General features: G+C 41.2%; 2 protein-coding genes across 4 annotated transcripts in view; one reads left to right on the top strand and one right to left on the bottom strand.

Moving 5' to 3' along the window:
* The window catches only part of PLCB1 (phospholipase C beta 1), a 1,010,585-nt gene that overhangs the window by 65,839 nt on the left and 919,287 nt on the right, over nucleotides 1-25,459 (top strand). The gene's annotated exons all lie outside the window — the stretch shown is intronic.
* LOC143809122 (uncharacterized) lies at nucleotides 1,140-20,850 on the bottom strand. 3 transcript variants are annotated; one of them, XM_077292274.1, is made up of 13 exons: nucleotides 20,635-20,850; nucleotides 19,235-19,279; nucleotides 18,516-18,617; nucleotides 16,731-16,857; nucleotides 15,816-15,901; nucleotides 13,802-13,930; nucleotides 13,306-13,467; nucleotides 11,251-11,412; nucleotides 9,983-10,144; nucleotides 7,947-8,108; nucleotides 6,924-7,086; nucleotides 3,716-3,821; nucleotides 1,140-2,793 (listed from the first exon to the last, which is right to left on the bottom strand). In XM_077292274.1, exons 1-11 carry the CDS (start codon nucleotides 20,786-20,788, stop codon nucleotides 6,977-6,979), a joined length of 1,401 nt encoding a protein of 466 aa, XP_077148389.1. In that variant the 5' UTR covers nucleotides 20,789-20,850; the 3' UTR covers nucleotides 1,140-2,793; nucleotides 3,716-3,821; nucleotides 6,924-6,976. The 3 variants fall into 3 exon arrangements, with proteins under 3 accessions (XP_077148389.1, XP_077148391.1, XP_077148390.1); XM_077292276.1 differs by lacking the exon at nucleotides 13,802-13,930; XM_077292275.1 differs by lacking the exons at nucleotides 18,516-18,617; nucleotides 19,235-19,279; nucleotides 20,635-20,850 and adding an exon at nucleotides 17,575-18,040.

Here is a 25,459-nt window from a genome sequence, read left to right as displayed (position 1 = left end):
CTGGATTTCTTTTTCCTTTTATCTTATAGTTCCACATTTTGTGTGCCACTTTTAAATCTTCTTTAAAGGGAACCTGTCACCACGTTTTTGGAAGATGGGATAAAAATAGCGTTAAATAGGGGCAGAGGTGGGCATTACATTAGTGTGTGTGTTATGCGTTTATTACCCACCTAAGTTGCCGAAATAACTTTGCAAAGTCTCCGTTTTCGCCTGTCAATCAGGCTGGTCAGGTCACATGGGCGTGGTGTCTTCACCCAGATTTTGCGTAGTTTTCCGTTGGTGGCGTAGTGGTGTGCGCATGCCCAAAGTCCGGAATCCTCTTCCAGGGGATTTAAAATAGCGCGGTGTTCGTTATTGCATTGGTGATCGGTGGGCGCGGCCATCTTCCTTTGGCCGCGCGTGCGCAGAAGCGGCGCTCTGCTGGCCGCGGCTTCAGGAAAATGGCCGCGGGATGCCGCGCGTGCGCAGATGGATATCGCGGCGGCCATTTTCCTGAAGCCGCGGCCAGCAGAGCGCCGCTTCTGCGCACGCGCGGCCAAAGGAAGATGGCCGCGCCCACCGATCACCAATGCAATAACGAACACCGCGCTATTTTAAATCCCCTGGAAGAGGATTCCGGACTTTGGGCATGCGCACACCACTACGCCACCAACGGAAAACTACGCCAAATCTGGGGGAAGACAACGCCCATGCGACCTGACCAGCCTGATTGACAGGCGAAAACGGAGACTTTGCAAAGTTATTTCGGCAACTTAGGTGGGTAATAAACGCATAACACACACACTAATGTAACGCCCACCTCTGCCCCTATTTAACGCTATTTTTATCCCATCTTCCAAAAACGTGGTGACAGGTTCCCTTTAATCATCTTTTTTTTAACACAACACAAATGTACCCCAATTTACTTCTTTGTAAGGAAATATGCTTATAAGCAGCCATGTGTTCAGTGACTATACGAAATAATCCCTCCTCACAATGCAATGTATATTCTGTGTTATAAAGATCCATAGAGGCTCAGATACACTGCTACATATTATTCACTAACTTCTTTATTAACTTTATTCAAGGTGTTTAATGTAAAAGTTCTCATAGAAGCCAAGGCAATAAACGTTTAAAATGTGGCCCTGATGATAATAATCTTTATTTTTATATAGCGCTCACAATCTAAATTCCCTATCAGTATGTCTTTGGAATGTGGGAGGAAACCGGAGAACCCGGAGGAAACCCACGCAAACACGGAGAGAACATACAAACTCTTTGCAGATGTTGTCCTTGGTGGGGTTTGAACCCAGGACTCCAGCGCTGCAAGGCTGCTGTGCTAACCACTGCGCCACCATGCTGCCCGTATGATGATGATGACAAGGGGCCTTTGACTCACGAAGAGTCAACCTTCAGCAGTCAGGAAAGGAAAACCCCCAGTGGAGGAAATCTCTCTATCAAACATGGCTGAAGGACTGCCTTTCACTTAGGCTTTGGGTGTTTTCATTGATGAGAACAGAGACCGAGCCCGGAATCTGCCTCGTTCTGCAGTAGGAAACTCGCTGGTTTTGTGAGTGCATCTAGCTGCGGAATGTCCAGTAATGTCGTATCTAGTGGTGGAGAACAGAGACCAAGTCTGGAATCTGCCTCGTTCTGCAGTAGGAAACTCACTTATTCAGTGAGTGCATCTAGCTGCTGAGTGGTGGAGAACAGAGACCAAGTCTGGAATCTGCCTCGTTCTGCAGTAGGAAACTCACTTATTCAGTGAGTGCATCTAGCTGCTGAGTGGTGGAGAACAGAGACCAAGTCTGGAATCTGCCTCGTTCTGCAGTAGGAAACTCACTTATTCAGTGAGTGCATCTAGCTGCTGAGTGGTGGAGAACAGAGACCAAGTCTGGAATCTGCCTCGTTCTGCAGTAGGAAACTCACTTATTCAGTGAGTGCATCTAGCTGCTTGCTGCTGAATGTCCAGTAATGTCATCCAGTGGTGGAGAACAGTGACCAAGCCCGGAATCTGCCTCGTTCTGCAGTAGGAAACTCACTTATTCAGTGAGTGCATCTAGCTGCTTGCTGCTGAATGTCTAGTAATGTCATATCCAGTGGTGGAGAACAGAGACCAAGTCTGGAATCTGCCTCGTTCTGCAGTAGGAAACTCACTTATTCAGTAAGTGCATCTAGCTGCTTGCTGCTGAATGTCCAGTAATGTTACATCCAGGGGTGGAGAACAGAGACCAAGTCTGGAATCTGCCTCGTTCTGCAGTAGGAAACTCACTTATTCAGTAAGTGCATCTAGCTGCTTGCTGCTGAATGTCTAGTAATGTTACATCCAGGGGTGGAGAACAGAGACCAAGTCTGGAATCTGCCTCGTTCTGCAGTAGGAAACTCACTTATTCAGTAAGTGCATCTAGCTGCTTGCTGCTGAATGTCTAGTAATGTTACATCCAGGGGTGGAGAACAGAGACCAAGTCTGGAATCTGCCTCGTTCTGCAGTAGGAAACTCACTTATTCAGTGAGTGCATCTAGCTGCTTGCTGCTGAATGTCCAGTAAAGTCATATCCAATGGTGGAGAACAGAGACCGAGCCCGGAATCTGTCTCGTTCTGCAGTAGGAAACTCACTGGTTTTGTGAGTGCGTCTAGCTGCTGAATGTCCAGTAATGTCATATCCAGTGGTGTAGAATGTCCAGTAGTGTCATATCCAGTGGTGGAGAACAGAGACCGAGCCCGGAATCTGCCTCTCTTTGCTGTTGTAAAGTTGTCTCCAGCTGGATCCCATGTTCTTTGTGGGTTCACAGCGAGACAGCGCCCTGCCTCACCTGCAAAATAAATGTCACAACATTAGCAAAACAGTAAAGATGACTATATGGATATGGAGACAGATTTTAATGAGCAAGACAGCTGGAAAAGTGTATATGTCATTCATTATTTCCAGATTATATTGCTTGTGGAGAACAACAAGTTGGCATATGGAGACTTAAAGGCCATGCAATGCTTCCCAGGGAATCTGAATAAGTAAATAGCCTCTTCAGAGAGGAAAAGGACGAGAACTCTCTCAAATTCCCAGGGAAGAATTGTCTACAAGAAGAAACCTAAACCCTGATGAGCATCAAACACCCTGAAACACATATCTGCAATGGGAATTTCTGCTTTGGCTTCTTTTCCTAAGTTATGTGGCAAGGTTTTTTAAAGAGTCGATATTGACTTTTAAGATTGCTACTTGGAATAGGTGGCACTGCTGTTCATGTCCTCTGCCTCTCTGAAGCGGCTTCTTACATTATATTACAGCACTAGTCTTTACACGCCATGAACTGATCCTAGCCTTACAGCCCATCCTCTGACAGATTGACTACTAGATTATTGATTAGTCTCTTATTGAAAGGAAATGGAGTTTAGAAACATTAACAGAACCAGTATGGAAACTCCCCTCTGGGTCAGTCTGTCACTGTTACTTTGCTTACTGTAAGTGATAGCTGTAATTTGTATATAACCCCTTCTCATGTACAACACCACGGAATCAATGGTGCTATATAAATAATATGTTGCTGGTACCAGCTAGACTCCATACAAAGACCAGTTTTGGCTCCAAGTCTGAAGCTTTAGCTTGCACAAATAAAAATATCGCTATCAACATTTAGGTCTGGAGTGATCAATTTCTAATTAGTTATCCCACTGCATGTAAATGCTAGAACATAACATACTGTATATCATTAAACATATATTTAAGTCTTAAGAACTTACTGTCGGTTTTGGCTGAGGCGGGCTTTAAATTCCACGAAGCAATGTTCACATGTTGTTCTTAAAACAGGCCGAGGAGGTGGAAGATGTTTTTTGTCCTCTTGATGTCCTGTAAAATACACTGTTAGTGAGACTAGTTGGTCATGAAAAGAACATTGATTCTACTCTACAGCCATCCTAGGATTGGAGACCCCCAGCATACTAGGAAATGACTTAAGGGGAAACTGTCACCATGAAAACACAGTTCTATCTGCAGACATCATATACTAGATCTGGGGGATGAGTAGATTGATATATAATGTAGTTGTGTGAGAAAACATTCAGTATTACCTGTGTTTTAATAATTGTTTCCTTTGCTTTTTCTTGGATTTTCGGACCAGTTGGCGGTACTATCACTAACTGACACATTTCTTTGTACAAGTATGTATACAGAGGTAGCTGTCAACCATGGATAGGACTGCCCACTGGACCACAAATCCTGGAAAGAGCAGAAGTTTAAATGATTAACTCCTACATGACCTATGACATATATATACGTCATAGTTTGTGCTCTGCATTACATGCAGGCTACTATTCTGAACCCTCATGTTTTTAGGCACATGAGAGCTGATCTGATCAGCTGTCCTGTGCCCCTAACAGCCGTGAGTGTAATCACGATCCACCCATAGCTGTTAACTTGTTAAATGCTGCTGTCAATCTTTAAAATGGCGGCATTTATCATGGTCACGGGAGATACGCATCACTAATCTCGCCCATCGTCGTGCCCGTCACATAAATACGATGTGCGAATGGGATAGCATGACAACCCGGGGTCTGCAAGAGACCCCTGTGGTTGTCATTGCTGATCTGCTATGAGCGCCGTCCTAAGCCCAGCGCTCATAGTAAATGATCATTTCTGCTACAGGCAGCAGGGCTGAAGCGAACAGATGATTGCAGCTTCAAGTCTCCTAAATAGAGTATTGAAACAAGTAAAAAGTGGAAAAAAATGTTTTTAAAAATATGAAGAGAATGAAAAAAATAAAAATTCAAATCACCCTCTTTTGCCCCATTGAAAATAAAGTGATAAAAGAAAAAAATAAAATACACACATATTTGGTATTGATGCATTCAGAAACACCCTAGCTATCAAAATATAAAAATAATTAATCTGATCAGTAAACGGCGTAACGAGAAAAAAATCAAAACTTCAGAATTAAGTTTCTTTGGTCGCCGCAACATTGCAATAACGGCAATCAAAAGATCGTATCTGCACCAATATAGCATCAATAAAAACGTCAGCTCGGTGCGCAAAAAATAAGCCCTCACCCGGCCCAAGATCCTAAAAATTGGAGACATTACGGGTCTAGGAAAATGGTGCCATTGGCGTTTTCTTCTTTTTTTTTTTTTTTACAAACTTTAGATTTTTTTCTCACCACTTACCGTAAATAAAAAAGAACCTAGACATATTTGGTGTAAGAAAACTCATAATGAGCTGGAGAGTCAGTTTTAGCATTTAGTGAACATGGTAAAAAAACTAAACAAAAAAACACATTTGTGGAATTGCACTTTTTTTTTGCAATTTCACCGCACTTTTAGTTTTTGTCCTGTTTTACAGTACACAATATGGTGTCCTTTTGTTGTTGATCAAAAGGACAATTCGTCCCACACAAAAAAATCCCTCAGATGACCACATTGACTAAAAAATAAAAAAAATTACAGCTCTGGGCAGAAGGGGAGATAAAACAGAAACCCAAAAACAGAAAGCCCCAATGTCTTAAACAGATTAAAAAATGGGTTTTACTGAATCTTTTCTCACAAAACTATAAATGTACTAATGTACTCCGCTTCCTCTCCTGTATTTTCTTGGTAACATGTTCTCTTTAAAGTACACTATTCACCACAATTTTTTTTTTTTAAATCTGCCTCTCAGTTAAGTAGATATTAGTAATCAAAATACTTGTTATTACTGAGGCAACTTTTGTGAATTCAGAGTGGGAATTGAGTGTTTTCACTGGGGGTGTACTTCTTTTCCCTCTATGATGCTGGCCAGATCTAGAATATTGGATCCAGTTTTAGGCTGTGCATTTAAAAAAGGATATTCAGAAATTCGAGTCAGTTCAAAGGTGAGAAACTAGATTGTTACATGGGATGGAAGGCCTGTGATATGATGAGAGGTTGGAAAAGTTGGGCTTTCTACATGAGATCTCATTAAAGGGAACCTGTCACCCCCAAAATCGAGGGTGAGGTAAGCCCACCGGCATCAGGGGCTTATCTACAGCATTCCCGCTGCTGTTCCGGTCTGGCGCCTCCTATCTTCATCAGATGATGTCCTCTTCTTGTCTTCACGCTCCGGTGCAGGTGTACTTTTTCTGTTCTGTTGAGGGCAGTGCAAAGCACTGCAGTGCACAGGCGCTGGGCCTCTCTGACCTTTTCTGGCACCTGCGCACTGCAGTACTTTGCTCTGCCCTCAACAGGGAAGACAAAGTACGCCTGCGCCGGAGCCGCAGTGTGAAGACCAGAAGAGGACGTGATTGTAAGAAGATGGGAGTCCCTGGACCGCGACGCCCATCGGATCGGACGGCCCACCCAGGTGAGTATAATCTAACCTTTTCTTCTCATCTTTTAGGATACTTATCTACAGCATTACAGAATGCTGTAGATAAGCCCCTGATGCCGGTGGGCTTATCTCACCTTTGATTTTGGGATTGACAGATTCCCTTTAACATCTATAAATATATGTGGGGTCAGTAAAATGGTCTAACAAATGACTTATTTCTTGCAAGGACCTTACTTAGGACCAGTGGGCACTCATTATGGGTGGAAGAAAAGCTATTCTGGTAGCTAAGTAGGAAAGGGTTCTTTACGGTTAGAGCAGACAGATTGTGGAATGCCGATCACAAGAGGTAGTAATGGCAAACACTATAAATGCTTTTACAAAAGAGCTGGATGATCTCAATACAAATAACATTGTGGGTTATAGTCAATTAAGTAACAAAATGCACAATTGGTGGAAAAAGGTTGAACTTGATGGACCTAAGTCTTTTTCAACCTATGAAAAAAAGCATAAGCAACACATCAGAGAAAGAACACCGTGATATATAAAAAAGATGGACCAAACCACTAGAGTTACCTCTGTGTCTAGGGTTTATTCACTGACATTTTCCTTTAAGAGGCTTTTTTTATAATGGCGTTTTTCCATTAAATTTATGTCATAAAAGTCCTGAGTACTTACTGTGAGAGTTGGCGATCGTGTTCTGCTGTGCCTTGAATTTGGCGACTACATCACTAACCCGACGGGAAGGGAATTTCGATGGTTTTGAGGTTGTCCCTTTTTCCAGCCAAGGGTCCGCGAGGAGCTTCATAATTTCCAATATTTCGTTTATTCTCATGTTTTCCTGTATCAGAAACCACAGAAATCAGTATTTTGATGATAAACACTTCTCTATGTTTCCCATAGAGTATTAGCTCTACGTCTACGGATCTTTTACCGACAATATTCTTTTAAGAGACGATTTTTACAAGGTTGTTTTTCTTTTCATTGTGTTTCTAATATATTTTCAGAAGGGGGGAAAAAACAGAAACGCAAAAAGGGAAAACCTCAATGTCGTGAAGGGATTAAAAAATGTGTTGTACTGAATTTTTCCTCACAAAACGACATCTTCTCCATATCTGTCAAGTTTCGGCAATGGTGGAGAGGTTGGAGTGTGATTGATTGAGTGTGTGGACAGGTGTCTTTTATACAGATAACAAGTTCAAACAGGTGCAATTAATACAGGTAATGAGTGTAGAGTAGGAGAAATTCTTAAAGAAAAACTAACAGTTCTCCGAGAGCCAGAATTTTCGCTGGTTGGTAGGTGATCAAATACTTATTTCATGCAATAAAATGCAAACCAATGATATAAAAATCATAAACTAAATCCAGAAAATCACATTGTAAGATTCTGTCTCTCACAGGTGAAGTGTACCTATGATAATAATTACAGACCTCTCCATTGTTTGCAGGTGGGAAAACTTGCAAAATTGTCATTGCATCAAATACTTATATTCCCCACTGTAAGTCAGATAAATATATAAAATAAACATCATATAAATGTTATAACCTCTAATTGGTACAGTGATGTATAAAAAAGATGGACCAAACCAGTAGAGTTACCTCTATGTCTAGAGTTTATTCACTGACATTTTCCTTTAAGAGACTTTATTTATAAGGGCGTTTTTCCATTAAATTTATGTCATAAAAATCCTGAGTACTTACTGTCAAATTTGGCGATCGCATTCTGATATGCCTTGTATTTGGCGACCAAATCACTAACCCGACCGGGAGAGATTTTGATGTTTTTGAGGTGGTCACTTTTTTCAGCCAAGGGTCCGCGAGGAGCTTCATAATTTCCAATATTTAGTTTATTCTCATGTTTTCCTGTAACAGAAACAGAAATCAGTATTTTGATAATAAACACTTCTCTATGTTTCTCATAGATTATTACATCTACATTTACGGATCTTTTACCGACAAGATTCTTTAAGAGACAATTTTTACAAGGTGGTTTTTCGTTTCATTGCGTTTCTAATATATTTTCAGAAGGGGAGAAAAAACAAACGCAAAAAGGGAAAACCTCAATGTCGTGAAGGGATTAAAAAATGGGTTTTACTGAATCTTTCCTCACAAAACTATATCTCAGTCTACTCCGCTTCCTCTGCTCTCTAATATGGAACCTGCATTTTAAACTGTATTTTCTTGGTGACTGGTTCTCTGTAAAGAAGACTATTCACCACAAATGTTTATTGTTGAACTGGACACATGATGTAATATGGGCAGTAAAGTGGAATAAAACTTTAAAAAATTTTTTTTCCTCAGTTAAGTAGATATTAGTAATCAAAATACTTGTTACTAAGGTAACTTTTGTGAAATCAGAGTGGGAATTTCTAGAGAGTTTTCACAGGGGGTGTACTTCTTTTCCCTCTATGACTCTGGTCACATCTAGAATATGGGATCCAGTCTTAGGCTGCACATTTAAAAAGGATATTCAGAAATTAGAGTCAGTTCGAAAGTGGGAAATTAGATTATTACATGGGATGGAAGGCCTCTCATATGATGAGAGGTGGAAAAGTTGGGCTTCTTACATGAGATCTCATTAACATATATAAATGTATGTGTGGTCAATACAAAGGGTTAGTACATTACTTATTCCTTGCAAGGACCATACTTAGGACTAAGAGGCACTCATTACAGATGGAAGAAAGACGATAACTGCAGCTAATTAGGAAAGGGTTCTTTATTAGTGATGAGTGAGTATACTCGGTGCTCGAGATTTCCAGAGCATGCTCGGGGGGAGGTCTCCAAGTATTTTTTTAGTGCTCGGAGATTTAGTTTTTGTTGACGCAGCTGAATGATTTACATCTCTTAGCCAGCATAAGAACACGTGCGAGTTGCCTGGTTGTTAGGGAATCCCCACATGTAATCAAGCTGGCTATCAGATGTAAATCATTCAGCTGCAGCGATGAAAACTAAATCTCCAAGCACTAAAAAATACTCGGAGGACACCCGAGCATGGTCAGGAAATCTCGAGTAATGAATATACTCACTCATCACTATTCTTTATGCTTAGAGCAGTCAAATTTTGGAATGCCGACCAAAAGAGGTAGTAATGGCAGACACTATAGCAGCTTTTATAAAAGAGCTGAATGATTTCCTCAATACACATAACATTGTGGGTTATAGTTAATTTAGTGACAAAATGCACAATTGGTGGAGAAAGGTTGAACTTGATGGACAAAAGTCTTTTTCAACCTATAAAAAAAAGCATAAGCAACAAGCAACACATCAGAAAAAGAACACAGACCCACAATAGCTTAGAGCAGGTTTTTCAATGTGTCAGATGTGAGAATACAGCCCTAATCTCCTGGTCTAACCTTCTGCATAAGTCAGTGTGGAGGCAGAGGCAGCACAACTGAGTTTATCTGTGTCACATTACAAACCCTTGTATCAGCTTTCATCCTTCTTTGATAGCACAGTCAACATCTCTGCTGTCCTGCCTCTTTCCCACACTGTCTGTCCAGAGATGCATCATTCATCACACTAATGTCTAATGCAAAAATAACAAAATCATTGCATTTCACTCTGCAGTCACTATTACATCATGTGACCAGTTCAACCAGAAAACTTTGTTGAAAAGTTCTCTTTAAACTGCAAATCAATAGCATATTGCTACAAAAGCCAAATGTTTATTTTATGCAAGTGGGTGGGTGATGTCAGCAATCTTTTCTATCAGAGTCAAGGCAAAATTAACTTACTGTCAGGGGCGGTGACAGCGTCTTCATCTGGGCGCATGTTGATTACTTCATCATCGGCATCAGGCACAGGGATCATGGTGCTGTTGAGGATTTCTCTCTTTTCCACCATGGGTCCGTGAGGAGCGACATCAGTCACAATATTTGTTTTGCCCTCATGCTTTCCTGTAATGTAGAATATTGAAAATAGGTTAAAATCTCACTAAGGACAACATTTGCAAGGAGTTTGTGTGGGTTTCCTCCGGGTTCCTCCCACACTCCAAAGACATACTGAGGGGGAATTTTGATTGTAGGCCCCAATGGGGACAGTGATAACAATGTAAGTAAAACGTTGTGGAAATAATGGCATTACATACAGTGGGGAAAATAAGCATTTGACACACTGCCAATTTTGCAAGTTCATCCACCTGCAAAGAATGGAGAAGTCTGTAATTTTTATTGTACGTACACAACCGTGAGAGAATCTTAAAAAATATCCAGAAAATCACATTGAATGTGTTTTGCATAATTAATTTGCATTTTATTATATGAAATAAGCATTTGATACAGTAGAAAAACAGAACTTAAAATTTGGCACAGAAACCTTTATTTGCAATGACAGAGGTCATATGTAGTAGTTCTTTCCCAAGTTTTCACACACTGCAGCAGGGATGTTGGCCCACTCCTCCATACTGATCTTCTCCAGATCGGTCAAGTTTATCAATGGTGGAGAGGTTGGAGAGTAATTGATTGAGTGTGTGCACAGGTGTCTTTTATACAGATAACAAGTTCAAACAGGTGCAAGTAATACAGGTAATGAGTGTAGAGTAGGAGAAATTCTTAAAGAAAAACTAACAGTTCTCCGAGAGCCAGAATTCTTGCTGGTTGGTAGGTGACCAAATACTTATTTCATGCAATAAAATGCAAATCAATGATGTAAAAATCGTAAACTAAATCCAGAAAATCACATTGTAAGATTCTGTCTCTCACAGGTGAAGTGTACCTATGATAATAATTACAGACCTCTCCATTCTTTGTAGGTGGGAAACTTGCAAAATTGTCATTGCATCAAATACTTATATTCCCCACTGTAAGTCAGATAAATATATAAAATAAGCATCATATAAATGTTATAACCTCTAATTGGTACAGTGATGTATAAAAAAGATGGACCAAACCAGTAGAGTTACCTCTATGTCTAGAGTTTATTCACTGACATTTTCCTTTAAGAGACTTTATTCATAAGGGCGTTTTTCCATTAAATTTATGTCATAAAAATCCTGAGTACTTACTGTGAAATTTGGCGATCGCATTCTGATATGCCTTGTATTTGGCGACCAAATCACTAACCCGACCGGGAGAGATTTTGATGTTTTTGAGGTGGTCACTTTTTTCAGCCAAGGGTCCGTGAGGAGCTTCATAATTTCCAATATTTAGTTTATTCTCATGTTTTCCTGTAACAGAAACCACAGAAATCAGTATTTTGATAATAAACACTTCTCTCTGTTTCCCATAGATTATTACATCTACATTTACGGATCTTTTACCGACAAGATTCTTTAAGAGACAATTTTTACAAGGTTGTTTTTCGTTTCATTGCGTTTCTAATATATTTTCAGAAGGGGAGAAAAAAGAAACGCAAAAAGGGAAAACCTCAATGTCGTGAAGGGATTAAAAAATGGGTTTTACTGAATCTTTCCTCACAGAACTATATCTCAGTCTACTCCGCTTCCTCTGCTCTCTAATATGGAACCTGCATTTTAAACTGTATTTTCTTGGTGACTGGTTCTCTGTAAAGAAGACTATTCACCACAAATGTTTATTGTTGAACCGGACACATGGTGTAATATGGGCAGTAAAGTGGAATAAAACTTTTTAAAAATTTTTTTCCTCAGTTAAGTAGATATTAGTAATCAAAATACTTGTTACTAAGGTAACTTTTGTGAAATCAGAGTGGGAATTTCTAGAGAGTTTTCACAGGGGGTGTACTTCTTTTCCCTCTATGACTCTGGTCACATCTAGAATATGGGATCCAGTCTTAGGCTGCACATTTAAAAAGGATATTCAGAAATTAGAGTCAGTTCGAAAGTGGGAAATTAGATTATTACATGGGATGGAAGGCCTCTCATATGATGAGAGGTGGAAAAGTTGGGCTTCTTACATGAGATCTCATTAACATATATAAATGTATGTGTGGTCAATACAAAGGGTTAGCACATGACTTATTCCTTGCAAGGACCATACTTAGGACTAAGAGGCACTCATTACAGATGGGAGAAAGACGATAACTGCAGCTAATTAGGAAAGGGTTCTTTATTAGTGATGAGTGAGTATACTCGGTGCTCGAGATTTCCAGAGCATGCTCGGGGGGAGGTCTCCAAGTATTTGTAAGTGCTCGGAGATTTAGTTTTTGTTGACGCAGCTGCATGATTTACATCTCTTAGCCAGCATAAGAACACGTGCGAGTTGCCTGGTTGTTAGGGAATCCCCACATGTAATCAAGCTGGCTATCAGATGTAAATAATTCAGCTGCAGCGATGAAAACTAAATCTCCAAGCACTAAAAAATACTCGGAGGACACCCGAGCATGGTCAGGAAATCTCGAGTAATGAATATACTCACTCATCACTATTCTTTATGCTTAGAGCAGTCAAATTTTGGAATGCCGACCAAAAGAGGTAGTAATGGCAGACACTATAGCAGCTTTTATAAAAGAGCTGAATGATTTCCTCAATACACATAACATTGTGGGTTATAGTTAATTTAGTGACAGAATGCACAATTGGTGGAGAAAGGTTGAACTTGATGGACAAAAGTCTTTTTCAACCTATAAAAAAAGCATAAGCAACAAGCAACACATCAGAAAAAGAACACAGACCCACAATAGCTTAGAGCAGGTTTTTCAATGTGTCAGATGTGAGGATACAGCCCTAATCTCCTGGTCTAACCTTCTGCATAAGTCAGTGTGGAGGCAGAGGCAGCACAACTGAGTTTATCTGTGTCACATTACAAACCCTTCTATCAGCTTTCATCCTTTGATAGTACAGTCACCATCTCTGCTGTCCTGCCTCTCCCCCACACTGTCTGTCCAGAGATGCATCAGTCATTACACTAATGTGTAATGCAAAAATAACAAAATCATTTTATTTCACTCTGCAGTCACTATTATATCATGTGACCAGTTCAACCTGAAAACTTTGGTAAAAAGACCACTTTAAACTGCTAATCAATAATATATTGTTATAAAGTGTTTATTTTATGTAAGCAAAGAAAGTTAGAATAACAGCTGTTTTGGGTGGGTGATGTCAGCAATCTTTTCTATCAAGGTCAAGGCAAAATGAACTTACTGTCAGGGGCGGTGACTGCGTCCTCATCTGGGTCCATATTGATTACTGCATCTCTGGCATCAGGCATAGGGATCATGGTGCTGTTGAGGATTTCTCTCTTTTCCACCATGGGTCCGTGAGGAGCGACATCAATCACAATTTTTGTTTGTTCCTCATGCTTTCCTGTAATGCAGAATATTGAAATTAGTATTAAGGTTTCCCAAACTAAAGCTTCCAAATGTTTATTGAAAAAAATTTAAACATTGGCTCAGTGGTTAGCACTACAGCCTTGCATCACTGAGGTCATTGGTTAAAATCCCACCAAGGACAATGTTTGCAAGTAGTTTGTGTGGGTTTCCTCTGGGTTCTTCCCACACTCCAAAGAAATACTGATGGGGAATCTTGATTGTAAGCCACAATGGGGACTGTGATGGCATTGTAAGTAAGTCATTAACACTTTTTTTTATTAAGCTCTTTATTATATTCAAAATATGTAATAAAATCCCTGAGAACTTACTGTCAGAGGAAATGGCCACATCCTTATCTGGTTCAATATTGATGACAACATCAACTGGACCGGGAGTAGAGATGTTGGCGTTCTCAAGGACATCTCTCTCTGTGACCATTGGTCCATCCTCATGTTTTCCTGTTAGAGATCAAAGAAATTATGTATTTTTTTTAAATAAAATTTTCTCCATGTCTCTTATAGATTATTACGTCTACTGTTAGTGATTATCTTTGACAAGATACTTTAACAGTTTCACAACTGTCCACTGTAGATAAACGTTGGCGCTCGCTGGGCTCTGTGCAGCGCCGACGTTTGTAAGGACATAGTCGGTGGTCCCGCAGCACTCATGACCCCAAGGGTCCTGCAAGCACTGTAATTCCAGTGCAGAGCGATAGCTCTGACAGGTGTCATCATTCCTGTGAAACACCTGAAGGCTTGATAAACATTTGGAATTGGGTTTTGAGCACTTTGAGGGGTGCAGTTTTTAGAATTTTGTCACTTTTGGGTATTTTCTGTATTACATGATCCTCAAAGTAACTTCAAATGTGAAGTGGTCCCTAAAAAAATTGTTTTTGCAAATTTAGTTGGAAAAATAAGATATCACTGATCAACTTTTAACCCCTTTAACCTCCTAAGAAAACAAGTTATGTTTCAAAAATTGTGCTGATGATAGACATGTGGGAAATGTTATTTATTTATTTATTAACTATTTTGTGTGACAACTCTCTGGTTTAAGGAGTTAAAAATTAAAAAAATAAAAATTGCAAACTTTTCAGAATTTTCTTCACATTTCTAATATTTTCAGACATAAACGCAATTTATATTGAACAGATTTTACCACTATAATGAAGTACAATATGTTGCGAAAAAACGTTCTCAGAATCGGTGGGATCCGTTGAAGCGTTCAAGAATTATTACCACATAAAGTGACACTGGTCAGAATGAAAAAAATTAGCCTGGTCATGATGGTGAAAAAAGCCTCTGGCACGAAAGGGTTAAGAGACCGTTTTTTTAAAAAATGTTCTTCTATTAATTACAAAAATATTTTTGGTTGACAGGTTTAGCCTAGGCAAGTGCTCACAAAAAACTAATACCGTAAAAATGTTTTAAGTTTATTAATGAATATAATCAAAAACCAAACAAAAAATGTACAAAAATGACACCAGGCCGCACACGTTAACCTCCTTATGACCAATGAGGCAGTGACCTAGGATGAGGTGTAGGAGTGTATATTTGACCCTAGTCATCTCTATTTAATCCTACCAACAGTGGAGGTTGGCACCCTCTTGAACGCAATATGGTGCCCCCGCTCCTCGGTGGCTCACCCTGATAGCCCTAGAAGTCCCATAACAACCTGTAGTGTTGAACCCAATCTCAAAACAAAATCGCTACAATAAGCCAGCTAAAATCAACTAGGATCTGCAAACCAGTCAAAAGGGGCAGTCCAACAAAATAAGGGACTAAAGAGGGCCGATTACCGAGAAAATTGACAGTGTCAGCCACCAACAAAATGTACTGCCAAGTACAAAGAAAACACATCTCTAAATGATCTGACGATCTCAATGGGTTAATAGGGCAATTGTGGTAAATGACTATTGCTTCCCCTCTGAAATCCCTAGACAAGTCCCTTCCTTGCTGCGGAGGTTGGCAACCTTGTTGGTGGCTGACACTGTCAATTTTTTATCAATCAAATGTCCCCAGAGTAAGTCATCGACGTCATAAAGCGGACTGTTACCAAGTTATAAAAAAGCAAAACAATAACTATTGGCATATAGATTTCATAGTCTTGTCCAGGGTTAGAAAAATGTAATTGGTTTGTTTGAAAAGTAAGACCACCCCTGTGTACAGGTTGTGCCTGGTATTGGAGCTCCGCTCCAGTGAAGGGAATGGTACAGAGCTGCAATACCATCAACAAGCTGAAGAGTTTGAAAGCACAGGGGTTTTTTTTGTTCTTTTAATGGCCGCCCTGTTTTTCTTATCCTGGAGAACTGCTTTAGTGTCAGATTGGTTAGGCTGTACTTACCAAGAGGTTTATCAGTAGTCTCTCTATCTTCATCAGTAGAACATTGAGGTTCATCATTTCCCTTGGATTTATCCTTTTTCAGATTTCTTTAAAACAGTAAAATATAAGGTATATTGTGAATTACAGAGTAACATATCTATTCTGCAGAATGAAATATAGACTCTTATGTTTCTTCATTCATTTTGTCTCTTACATTCTGTAGAAACATTGGCAATAAGTAACATTTTGGTATTTATCAACCATTTTTCATGTACATGAAAGTTCAATATGTGTGGAGCATACTGGATTGTAAGGTAATGTGAAGATTAGCCATGAGTGGATTTATTTGAGTGGAATTGAATTCTGCTCATATTTACAAAACTCAGAATTTTGGAGAACACAGATTGTTTGTAATTCACTCCACGCAAATAAGACAAAGTGGAAGCTAGCTGCAGCTCCAGAAGAGCGCTGGCAAAAAGTTTAGCTCTCCTCTCTGACCGACTTCTGCTGCTTTATTCTCGATGGCCAGGTTTCCACACTACCATTGTACTGCGCCTCTGGCCAAGTGTTCCCTTTGGATTGGAACTTTGGCTACAAGTGGGCCCTGAAAGGTCTTTGCTCATGTAAGCCCCAACCAAGAGCCAACACTGGGCCGGAGTTGCGGGCAGAGAGCAGTGGGGGCTTCCGGAGAGGGGCTTGGTGATGTATGAACTTTATTTACTTCTTTCCTGCATTTATTATGATCTGGGACTGGGGAGACCCCAGAGCATAATAGGGAACAATCAATTTGTGAAGAATAATTTTGCTGTGAACCGAATCTCTAAATAAATCTGCATGATTTGGCAAAATTTTGTCAGAGCCCCCCATCTGTAATAAAGATGTAATTCTTTTTACAGACTCCCATGTACAATATAAATCATTATTTACAATACTCACCTACATAAGGTGTTACCGATGACACCATTGAATATTCCAAGGAGAAATATGCTGATGCAAATTGCAACTACAATACAAATGATGTAGTTATTATTCAAAGGGGTCTTTGGAGGAACAATACCATCCACTGAAAAAGAAGAAAGAATATGTATATTATATATATTCAATAACTTGTCTGTAATACACTATGCCATTATTATCGAAGCAGTCCTTTAATGGGAATCTGTCACCAGGCTTTTGCCATGTTATCTGAGACAACCATAATGTAGAAGCATAGACCTTTATTATACCGATGTGTCAATTACTGGACTGTTTCAATAGAATCAGTTTTACCAGCAATTGATTATCACTACAGGACAACTGGTCTTGCGCCTCCTAGTCCAGCCAGGCCTCCAGCACTGATTAGCCGCTTTCCGTTAATATACAATGTAAACACAAAGCTGTGGCGGGGTTATACACAGCTCAAAAACTGAGCTCTGCTCAATCTGCAGTAGAGAAATCTGTGACTGTATTATGTATTCTATTGGACTGTAGGACTTGGCTAGACGATTAAAAATATGGGACTTTAGTTTTGTAAAATTATGTCTCAGGGATGATGCCATATTAATGTACAATAGATATAATGGACAATATAGAGATCTATCCAGTTGCTTAGGTAGAGGCTGATGTTTCCCAGTGAAAGAATGTGACCTGGGTCCCCACCTGCATATTTGTCAGATGTATGGTCCCCTGTAGCATTCCAGATCATGTGAAGACATACGTGTTTGCCCCCTCATGTACAATGTCCCCATCCTGTAATAAAGTCCCCAATTCTGGCCCTTCATATAATATCACCCATCCTCACCGCTTCCTGTAATAATGTTCCCCATCCTGGACCTCATTCTGTAATAATATCCACCATCTTGATATAAAGTCTTTATCCTTGGCACCTTCCTGGTATAATGTCCCCCATCCTGGGCTCTTTCCTTGTATAATGTCTCCCTTTCCTGGTATAATGGCCTCAATCCTTTGCCTCTTCCTGGAATAATGTCTTCCATCCTGAGCCCTTTCCTCGTATAATGTGTTCCTTTCCTGGTATAATGTCCTCCATCCTTGGCCCGGTATAATGTCCTCTATCCTGAGCCCTTTACTGGTATAATGTCCTTAATCCTTTGCCTCTTCCTGGTATAATGCCCCCCATTCTGGGCTCCGTCCAGTAATTTATATCCCCTATCCTGGTATATTTTTCCAGTAATAATGTCCCTGTTCTACAGCTCTTCTCTAACAAAAGTAAAAAAATGAAATGATTCTATTCAAATTCCCCCACTCCTACTGCTTGTGACATCTTCTTCCATAGCCGGAGCAGAAGCCGGCAGCTGACTTTAGCGCGCCAGTGACGGGAAGCGCCTGACATCACTAGCATGCGCCACTCGGTGAATATTTGTGCCGCGGTGAATTTCAGCTCAGTGTATGTCTGCAGGGCCCAACTACCCAGGCCTGGTCGCACTCACTGTGACCTCGATCGTTAGGCCCCGGATCTATCTTTCTATATCCAGGCATGTAAACACCTCAAAAGGGCCTGTGTGTCTAGAGGAAAAAAGGTGAAAAGACATGTGGAGGCTTTTCCCTAAATAGATAATATTACTAGATATCTGCTCTAGATTACTGGAGAAGAGGGATTGATCCAGGAGTGGAGTCTAATTGCAGCATTTATTAGGAAGGAACATTGGGTACAGAACATCGGGGTTACTTCAAATTAGCACTGACAGATAATAGATAACCGATCCACGTAACTATGTGACTTACATCCACAATCCTCAGGTCCTTTGCACTGTTCCGTGCGGAGAAAACACTTGTCCTGTCCGTTTTGGCAGCCTCTGGTTTTATAGACCACCCTGGTCCCGATGCCTGAAAAGAATGAGACATCAGTTAGTTGTAGGAAAACACTGTAGGAACTTTTCTCAATGTATCAGTGTAATTCTCGGTAGTCTTCTAGTGGAGGAGAACATCAGATGTCTACAGCTACTATTATATACATTATTCACGGCACCTAATTTACTTCTCCAGACCTAGGACCTTTTCTTATAAGTAACTCTAGGACTGCACAGATCACAATTATAGGGAATCCCAACATGTTGGACAAATTAGTCCCCGTTAGTCATAAAACTATTATTTCCCCTGTGGTAATGATGAAATCACACGACTGACGATCACAGACACAAGTGACTCCATTATTCCTTACAGGAAGATCTACATTTACTTTACAATTAGTTTGAGAGCCTAGAATAGGGAATACAGGATGGGAGGGGGTAACACATGAAGACCATGAAATGTATCATGTGACTTATTAACAATGTCAGCCACTCAATAAAAGTGATATAAGAGCAAATATTCGGCATCTCTAATGAAGCGGAGTCTGACCCCCATCATATTACACTGGGTCCTATTAGTGATTGTCAGTAGGTTCTGGAGCCAGATGTGAAATGTTGTATTGGAAGGTTATATCTTAATTGTGAGCTACTTACCGCATGTTTTTGAGCACGGACCAAAGATCAGGTGATTAGTGTTGCCTAGAAATGAAAAATAGACATTAAAGAAGATATCTGCTGAGAAAATCAGAAGTGACATGTATTTCCTATACCTCCCTTCTATTATATGTAGAAGTTATTGTATCCAGCCTGCAGTATTACACCTCTATGTCTTATCTATATATTATTTGATTAAATGCTTGTATCAATCCTGGCCATGTATTTAGCATTAGATCCTTCATGACCTTTGACGTACATGTACGTCAAAGGTCGTGTCCTTGTCTCTAATGCCCTTCCCATGTCAAGCCTGCATGTCTCCTGGCAGTTAATGGCTGATTCATGTGATTTTAACAGTTGCGGGTGGAGTAGAGCTCCACCGATGGGTGTTAACCTGTTTAATGCCGCTATGAATCTCTGACATTTGCATTTAACACGTGCCATGGGGGGGGTCATATCAGAAGCTGATCAGCGTACCCGTGACATATTGGGGGGTGACTATGGGTTGCCATGACAGCCGAGGATCTGCTGAAGATGCCATGCTTGTTGTGCGGATTCTCTTGTGAAAGTCAGCCTGTAGCTGGCGTTCATAGGAGAACGTGGCTTTAGCTATACATAGCAGTGTTTATCCACTGTTATATATAGCACAATCAACCAGACAATCACAGCTTCAAGTCCCTAAAGAGGACTATTGAGTACAGTAAAAATACAGTAAAAACTGAAAAAAGTTCATTCAAAATTAAACACTTTAAAAAATAATTCTAAATACACTTTTGTTATCGCTGCATTTGTCAATGGAGATCTCAATGTGACATTATGATGTGCGGAACACGAGGAGCGGAACACGAGTGATGTCACAATGGGTCAGATAACTGCAACCACTAAACATGGAGCAGCTCCATCAATCTATATATGATTAATATAATATTAATGTATAAGGACCAAGCCGCGTTACAGGGTATTATGAATGTATGGGGGCCGCATAGAGAGACATTATTCATGTGTTGGGGCACAGGGAGACATTACTACTACTGGGCCACATAGGGTGGCAATATTAACTCATGATGAACACATGGGGGACAGGTTTACCAGATGAGTGCCACATAGGGGCCAATATTAATGTATGGGGGCAGCATAGAGGGACATTATTACTATATGGAGGCCAGATAAGAGGACAAAATTACTGTATATGGGTCACATAGGAGGAAATGATTACAAATCCAAATCTCCAGAATAAAATTTTTTGGCAGCCGCAACATTGCAATAAAAGGCGATCAAAACATTGAATCGACCCCAAAATGGTATCAGTAAAAATGTCAACTCAGGGCGCAAAAAATAAGCCTTCACCCAGCCTAATGGTGTTTACCCCATAATAAGTGAATATTTGGAAAAGTACTTACCTGCTGGGATTGTCTGCTTTGGCCAGGAATCATGGCGGCGGATGTTGATAGGCGCCATATGCTTTGGCCAGGAATCATGGCGGCGGATGTTGATAGGCGCGCCTTCCACAGATGCTAATAGCACACTCACGATTAAAAGAAATCGAAAGAGCATTTTAGCCTGAAGAAATATCGCTTAATGTGTAATACACAGTGAGCTTCTTCAGACAAAGCCTTTTCCTGCAGCGTCGCTGCCTTATAACCACACATTCCGTGATGTCACAATGGAGATCTCAATGTGACATCACAAGGAGCGGAACACGAGTGATGTCACAATGGGTCAGATAACTGCAACCACTAAACATGGAGCAGCTCCATCAATCTAGATATGATTAATATAATATTAATATAGAAGGACTAAGCCGCGTTACAGGGTATTATGAATGTATGGGGGCCGCAGAGAGAGACATTATTCATGTGTTGGGGCACAGGGAGACATTACTACTACTGGGCCACATAGAGTGGCAATATTAACTCATGATGAACACATGGGGGACAGGTTTACCAGATGAGTGCCACATAGGGGCCAATATTAATGTAGGGGGCAGCATAGGGGGACATTATTACTATATGGGAGCCAGATTAGGGGACAATATTACTGTATATGGGTCACATAATAGGAAATGATTAATATAGTAGGGGCATATAGAGGGGCTTTATTATTTTTTTAATTTAATTGTTTTTTGTATGTGGTAGTATTGGTACACTGTGTGCAAAACTATTAAAGGGGTTGTCTGGGACTTTAACACTGATGGGATATCCTTAGGATGAGCCATCATTGTCTGATCCTTGGGGGTGCGTCCCCTAGTACACCCGCCGATCAGCTGTTCCTCACGTCACTTAAGGAGCCAAGGGGCAATGCGTCTCCTTGTGGAGAGTGACATATTCAGCATGCCAAGATGAGGAGACTTTTAAGCCGCAATGTTCCTCTGGGAAATATGCAAATTGTCTCTTCAGAGAGGAAGAGAACTAGAACTCTAGTGCCATTTATAGAAAGTAGCAATCCTAAAAGTCAATGTTAACCCTTTGGGAGCTGCACAGCGCCATCAACTGTATAGTGGCCGCAGCAGAGTACTGCACATCCACCAGCAATTCAAGAACAGATGTGCAGTACCCCGCCGTGACCACTTTTCCATCAACAGAGCTGTGCAGCTCCGAAATGAGTACCATAATTCCAGTCGCCGAGCTGTAATGTGACTAAAAGTAGACGACATGCACACTCCAACTAGACGCGCACAGCCGCGCTCAATTTACTTGTATTGAGCATCAAAACAAGATGGAGGGCACCATCATATACAAGGAGACCTGTAGCCTGTCAAAACATTACTAAATTATACAAAAGAACCGAAACATGCAATACATCAAGGATCACCTTAAATAATGTAAATACTTTATTGGTATATACAAATAATGTAAAAAAACATTTAAAAGTCAAAAAGACACAAATGCTCGCAATGGGGCTGTGACTTGCCTTTCATTCTACCACAAGAAATAAGGAAGGAAAATATTAGAGCCTCTTGTCAGAGATTTGTGAATATAACACTAAGATCAGCACCGGACTGTGTGTACTCTATAAGCTCAACAAAGTAGTACACCCCTCACAAACTAAAATATAGATATAGGTGTGACATGTAATCATGCAGATTCTCACTTATAATCCATCAAAATAAAGGTGATGGGCTCAGTGTCTGCTATGTGGTAAATGTAAACTCAAAAGGCAACATGAGGCCCCACACATAAGATATTTCCACTTGCAGGACTGAATCATAAATTAACCCTTCAGGCCAGAGCCATAGCTAGGGTTTTGGTTCAGGGCGGCGAAGCTTCTGAGTGGACCCCTAACCAGGTAACCTTGACTACAGCTGGGTGACGCTCCCTAATAGTGGAGGAGAACCTCAGCAGATGGCCGCGCTGTTACTGAAGATAATGTATATAAAGACCAACATGGATATTACCGCCATATGGTCAGTGGTAAATACCAGTCCTACAGAACATGTAAGAGATCACTCCACAGTTACAGATAATGACTTACCGCTGACATTCTTGTGATGGAATCATTCACTTTTCCCATCTGGCCCAGACCGACATGACAACTTCTTCCAGCCACGAGTCGGCTGCAGAGAATACAACAAAGACACGTTTCACTTCTCACATTCCAGCCATCACCATCTATTCCCAACCTGCACAAACTGCTTATCCTGCTGATACCCCAGTACTGAGCCGCTGCTGCCGTATGTGTCCCTATTACTGCCCCTGATACCCTGATACTGAGCCTCTGCTGCCGTATGTGTCCCTATTGCTGTACTTACTGTGTGGTTCTCTGTGCCTTCTAAATTCTAAAGCACCCCTCTAGCATATATAGAATATAGTAATACCGGGTGCAAGTGCCCTAGAAAACAGTGCCCATATTTTGCCCCCTAGAAAGTAATATTGCCCTGTGTGCCCCTTTGATAGTCACAGACTGAGTTTCCCTATAACCATAAGTGCCCACTTTACACTTTATAATGTCCCAAGTCTCCACCCTGTACAGCTCTCTTATACACAGTATGATGCTCTCTTATACACAGTATAATGCCCCCTCACTGTATTGTACCACCCACACAGTATACTGACCCATTAGTAGCCCCCAAACTGTTTGATGGCTCCAACACTGTATGATGGCCCCCTCACTGTAATCTCCACACAGTATAATGGCCCCTCAATGTAATCTCCACACTGTATGATTGTCCCCTCACTGTAATCTCCACACTGTGTGATGGCCCCCTCACTGTAATCTCCACACTGTATAATGGCCCCTCACTGTAATGTCCACACTGCATGATGGCCCCCTCACTGTAATCACACTGTGTGATGGCCCCTTCACTGTAATCCCCACAGTGTATGATGGTCCCTCACTGCAATCCCCACACTGTATGATGGTCCCTCACCTTAATCTCCACACTGTGTGATAGCCCCTCATTGTAATCTCCACACTGTATGATGCCCCCTAGATAGCCTCCATATAGTATAATGCACCAGATAGTCCTAAATATAGTATAATGCACCCCCCATTGGCAGACTCTATAGCACAAGGCAGCACCCCCATAGGCAGACCTTGAATAGGACAGCACCCCATAGGCAGACTCTGTAGTATAAGGCAGCACCCCATAGGCAGACCATGTACTATAAGGCAGCCCCACCATAGGCAGACCCTGTAGTATAAGGCAGCACCCCCATTGGCAGACTCTAGTATAAGGCACAACCCCATAAGCAGACCCTGTAGTAAAAGGCAGCATCCCCATAGGCAGACCCTGTAGTATAAGGCAGCACCCCCATAGGCAGACCCTGTAGTATAAGGCAGCACCCCCATAGGCAGACCCTGTAGTATAATGCAGTACCCCCATAGGCAGACCCTGTAGCATAAGGCAGCACCCCCATAGGCAGATCTAGTAGTATAAGGCAGCACCCCATAGGCAGATCTTGTAGTATAATGCAGCACCCCCATAGGCAGACCCTGTAGTATAAGGAAGCACCACCATAGGCAGACCCTGTAGTATAAGGCAGCACCCCATAAGCAGACCCTGTAGTATAAGGCAGCACCCCCATAGGTAGACCCCATAGTATAAGGCAGCACCCCCATAGTCAGACCCTGTAGTTTAAGGCAGCCCCCTTTAAAGAAAAAAAAACAATAAATAAATACCTCTCTTCCTCCTTGTTGCTGCGGTCTTCCGCTCATCTCCTGTCTGCGGGTGCTGGGTAGTGACGTCATCACGCCCACTGTCAGTGTCGGTGTCGGTGATGTAAGACGCTGACAGGGGGATGATGGGAGAAGGAGCATAATGCTCCTCTCATCAATACGGTCAGCTGTATTGGCTAAATGCCGATATAGCTGACCTTGCGATGAGGGGCGGGGGGGCCCACTGCTGGCATCGGGCCCCCCGCACTCTCAGGGGCCCCATAGCGGCCGGTGGAAGAGCAGGGAGATTGATTCTCCCTGCTGTGCCACAGAATGCAACTATATCGGCATGCTGTGAGTTGGTTTCTGACCATTTGTGCAGACACATGCACATTTGTGGCCTGCTGGAGGTCATTTTGCAGGTCTCTGGCAGTGTTCCTCCTTTCACAAAAGCTGAGGTAGCGGTCCTGCTGCTGGGTTGTTGACCTCCTACGGGCCCCTCCACGTCTCCTGGTGTACTGGCCTGTCTCCTGGTAGTGCCTCCAGGCTCTGGACATTACGTTGACCGACACAGCAAACCTTCTTGCCACAGCTCGCATTGATGTGCCATCCTGGATGAGCTGCAATACCTAAGCCACTTGTGTGGGTTGTAGAGTCTGTCTCATGCTACCACGAGTGTGAAAGCACAACCAACATTCAAACGTGACCAAAACATCAGCCAGAAAGCATTGATAATGAGATATGGTCTGTGGTCCCCACCTGCAGAATCACTCCTTTATTGAGGGTGTCTTGATAATTGCCAATAATTTCCATCTGTTGTCTATTCCATTTGCACAACAGCATGTGAAATTGATTGTCAAACAGTGTTGCTTCCTAAGTGGACAGTTTGAATTCACAGAAGTTTGATTTACTTGGAGTTATATTCTGTTGTTTAAGTGTTACCTTTATTTTTTTGAGCAGTGTATTTTGATATATTTTTCTTACATATATATTCATTCTGTTAATCATAGGAGACAATATTAAAAATAAATAATTTCTGTGAATACTGTGCTTCTAGGGAGACGTTAAAATAAGATTTTATGATAACTATTATTTGTTATATTTTGATATTTATTTTTTACATCGATATAT

Source organism: Ranitomeya variabilis, chromosome 2 (genome assembly GCF_051348905.1).
Source record: "Ranitomeya variabilis isolate aRanVar5 chromosome 2, aRanVar5.hap1, whole genome shotgun sequence".
Lineage (NCBI taxonomy): Eukaryota > Metazoa > Chordata > Amphibia > Anura > Dendrobatidae > Ranitomeya > Ranitomeya variabilis.
This window is presented reverse-complemented; position numbering and strand designations above follow the sequence as displayed.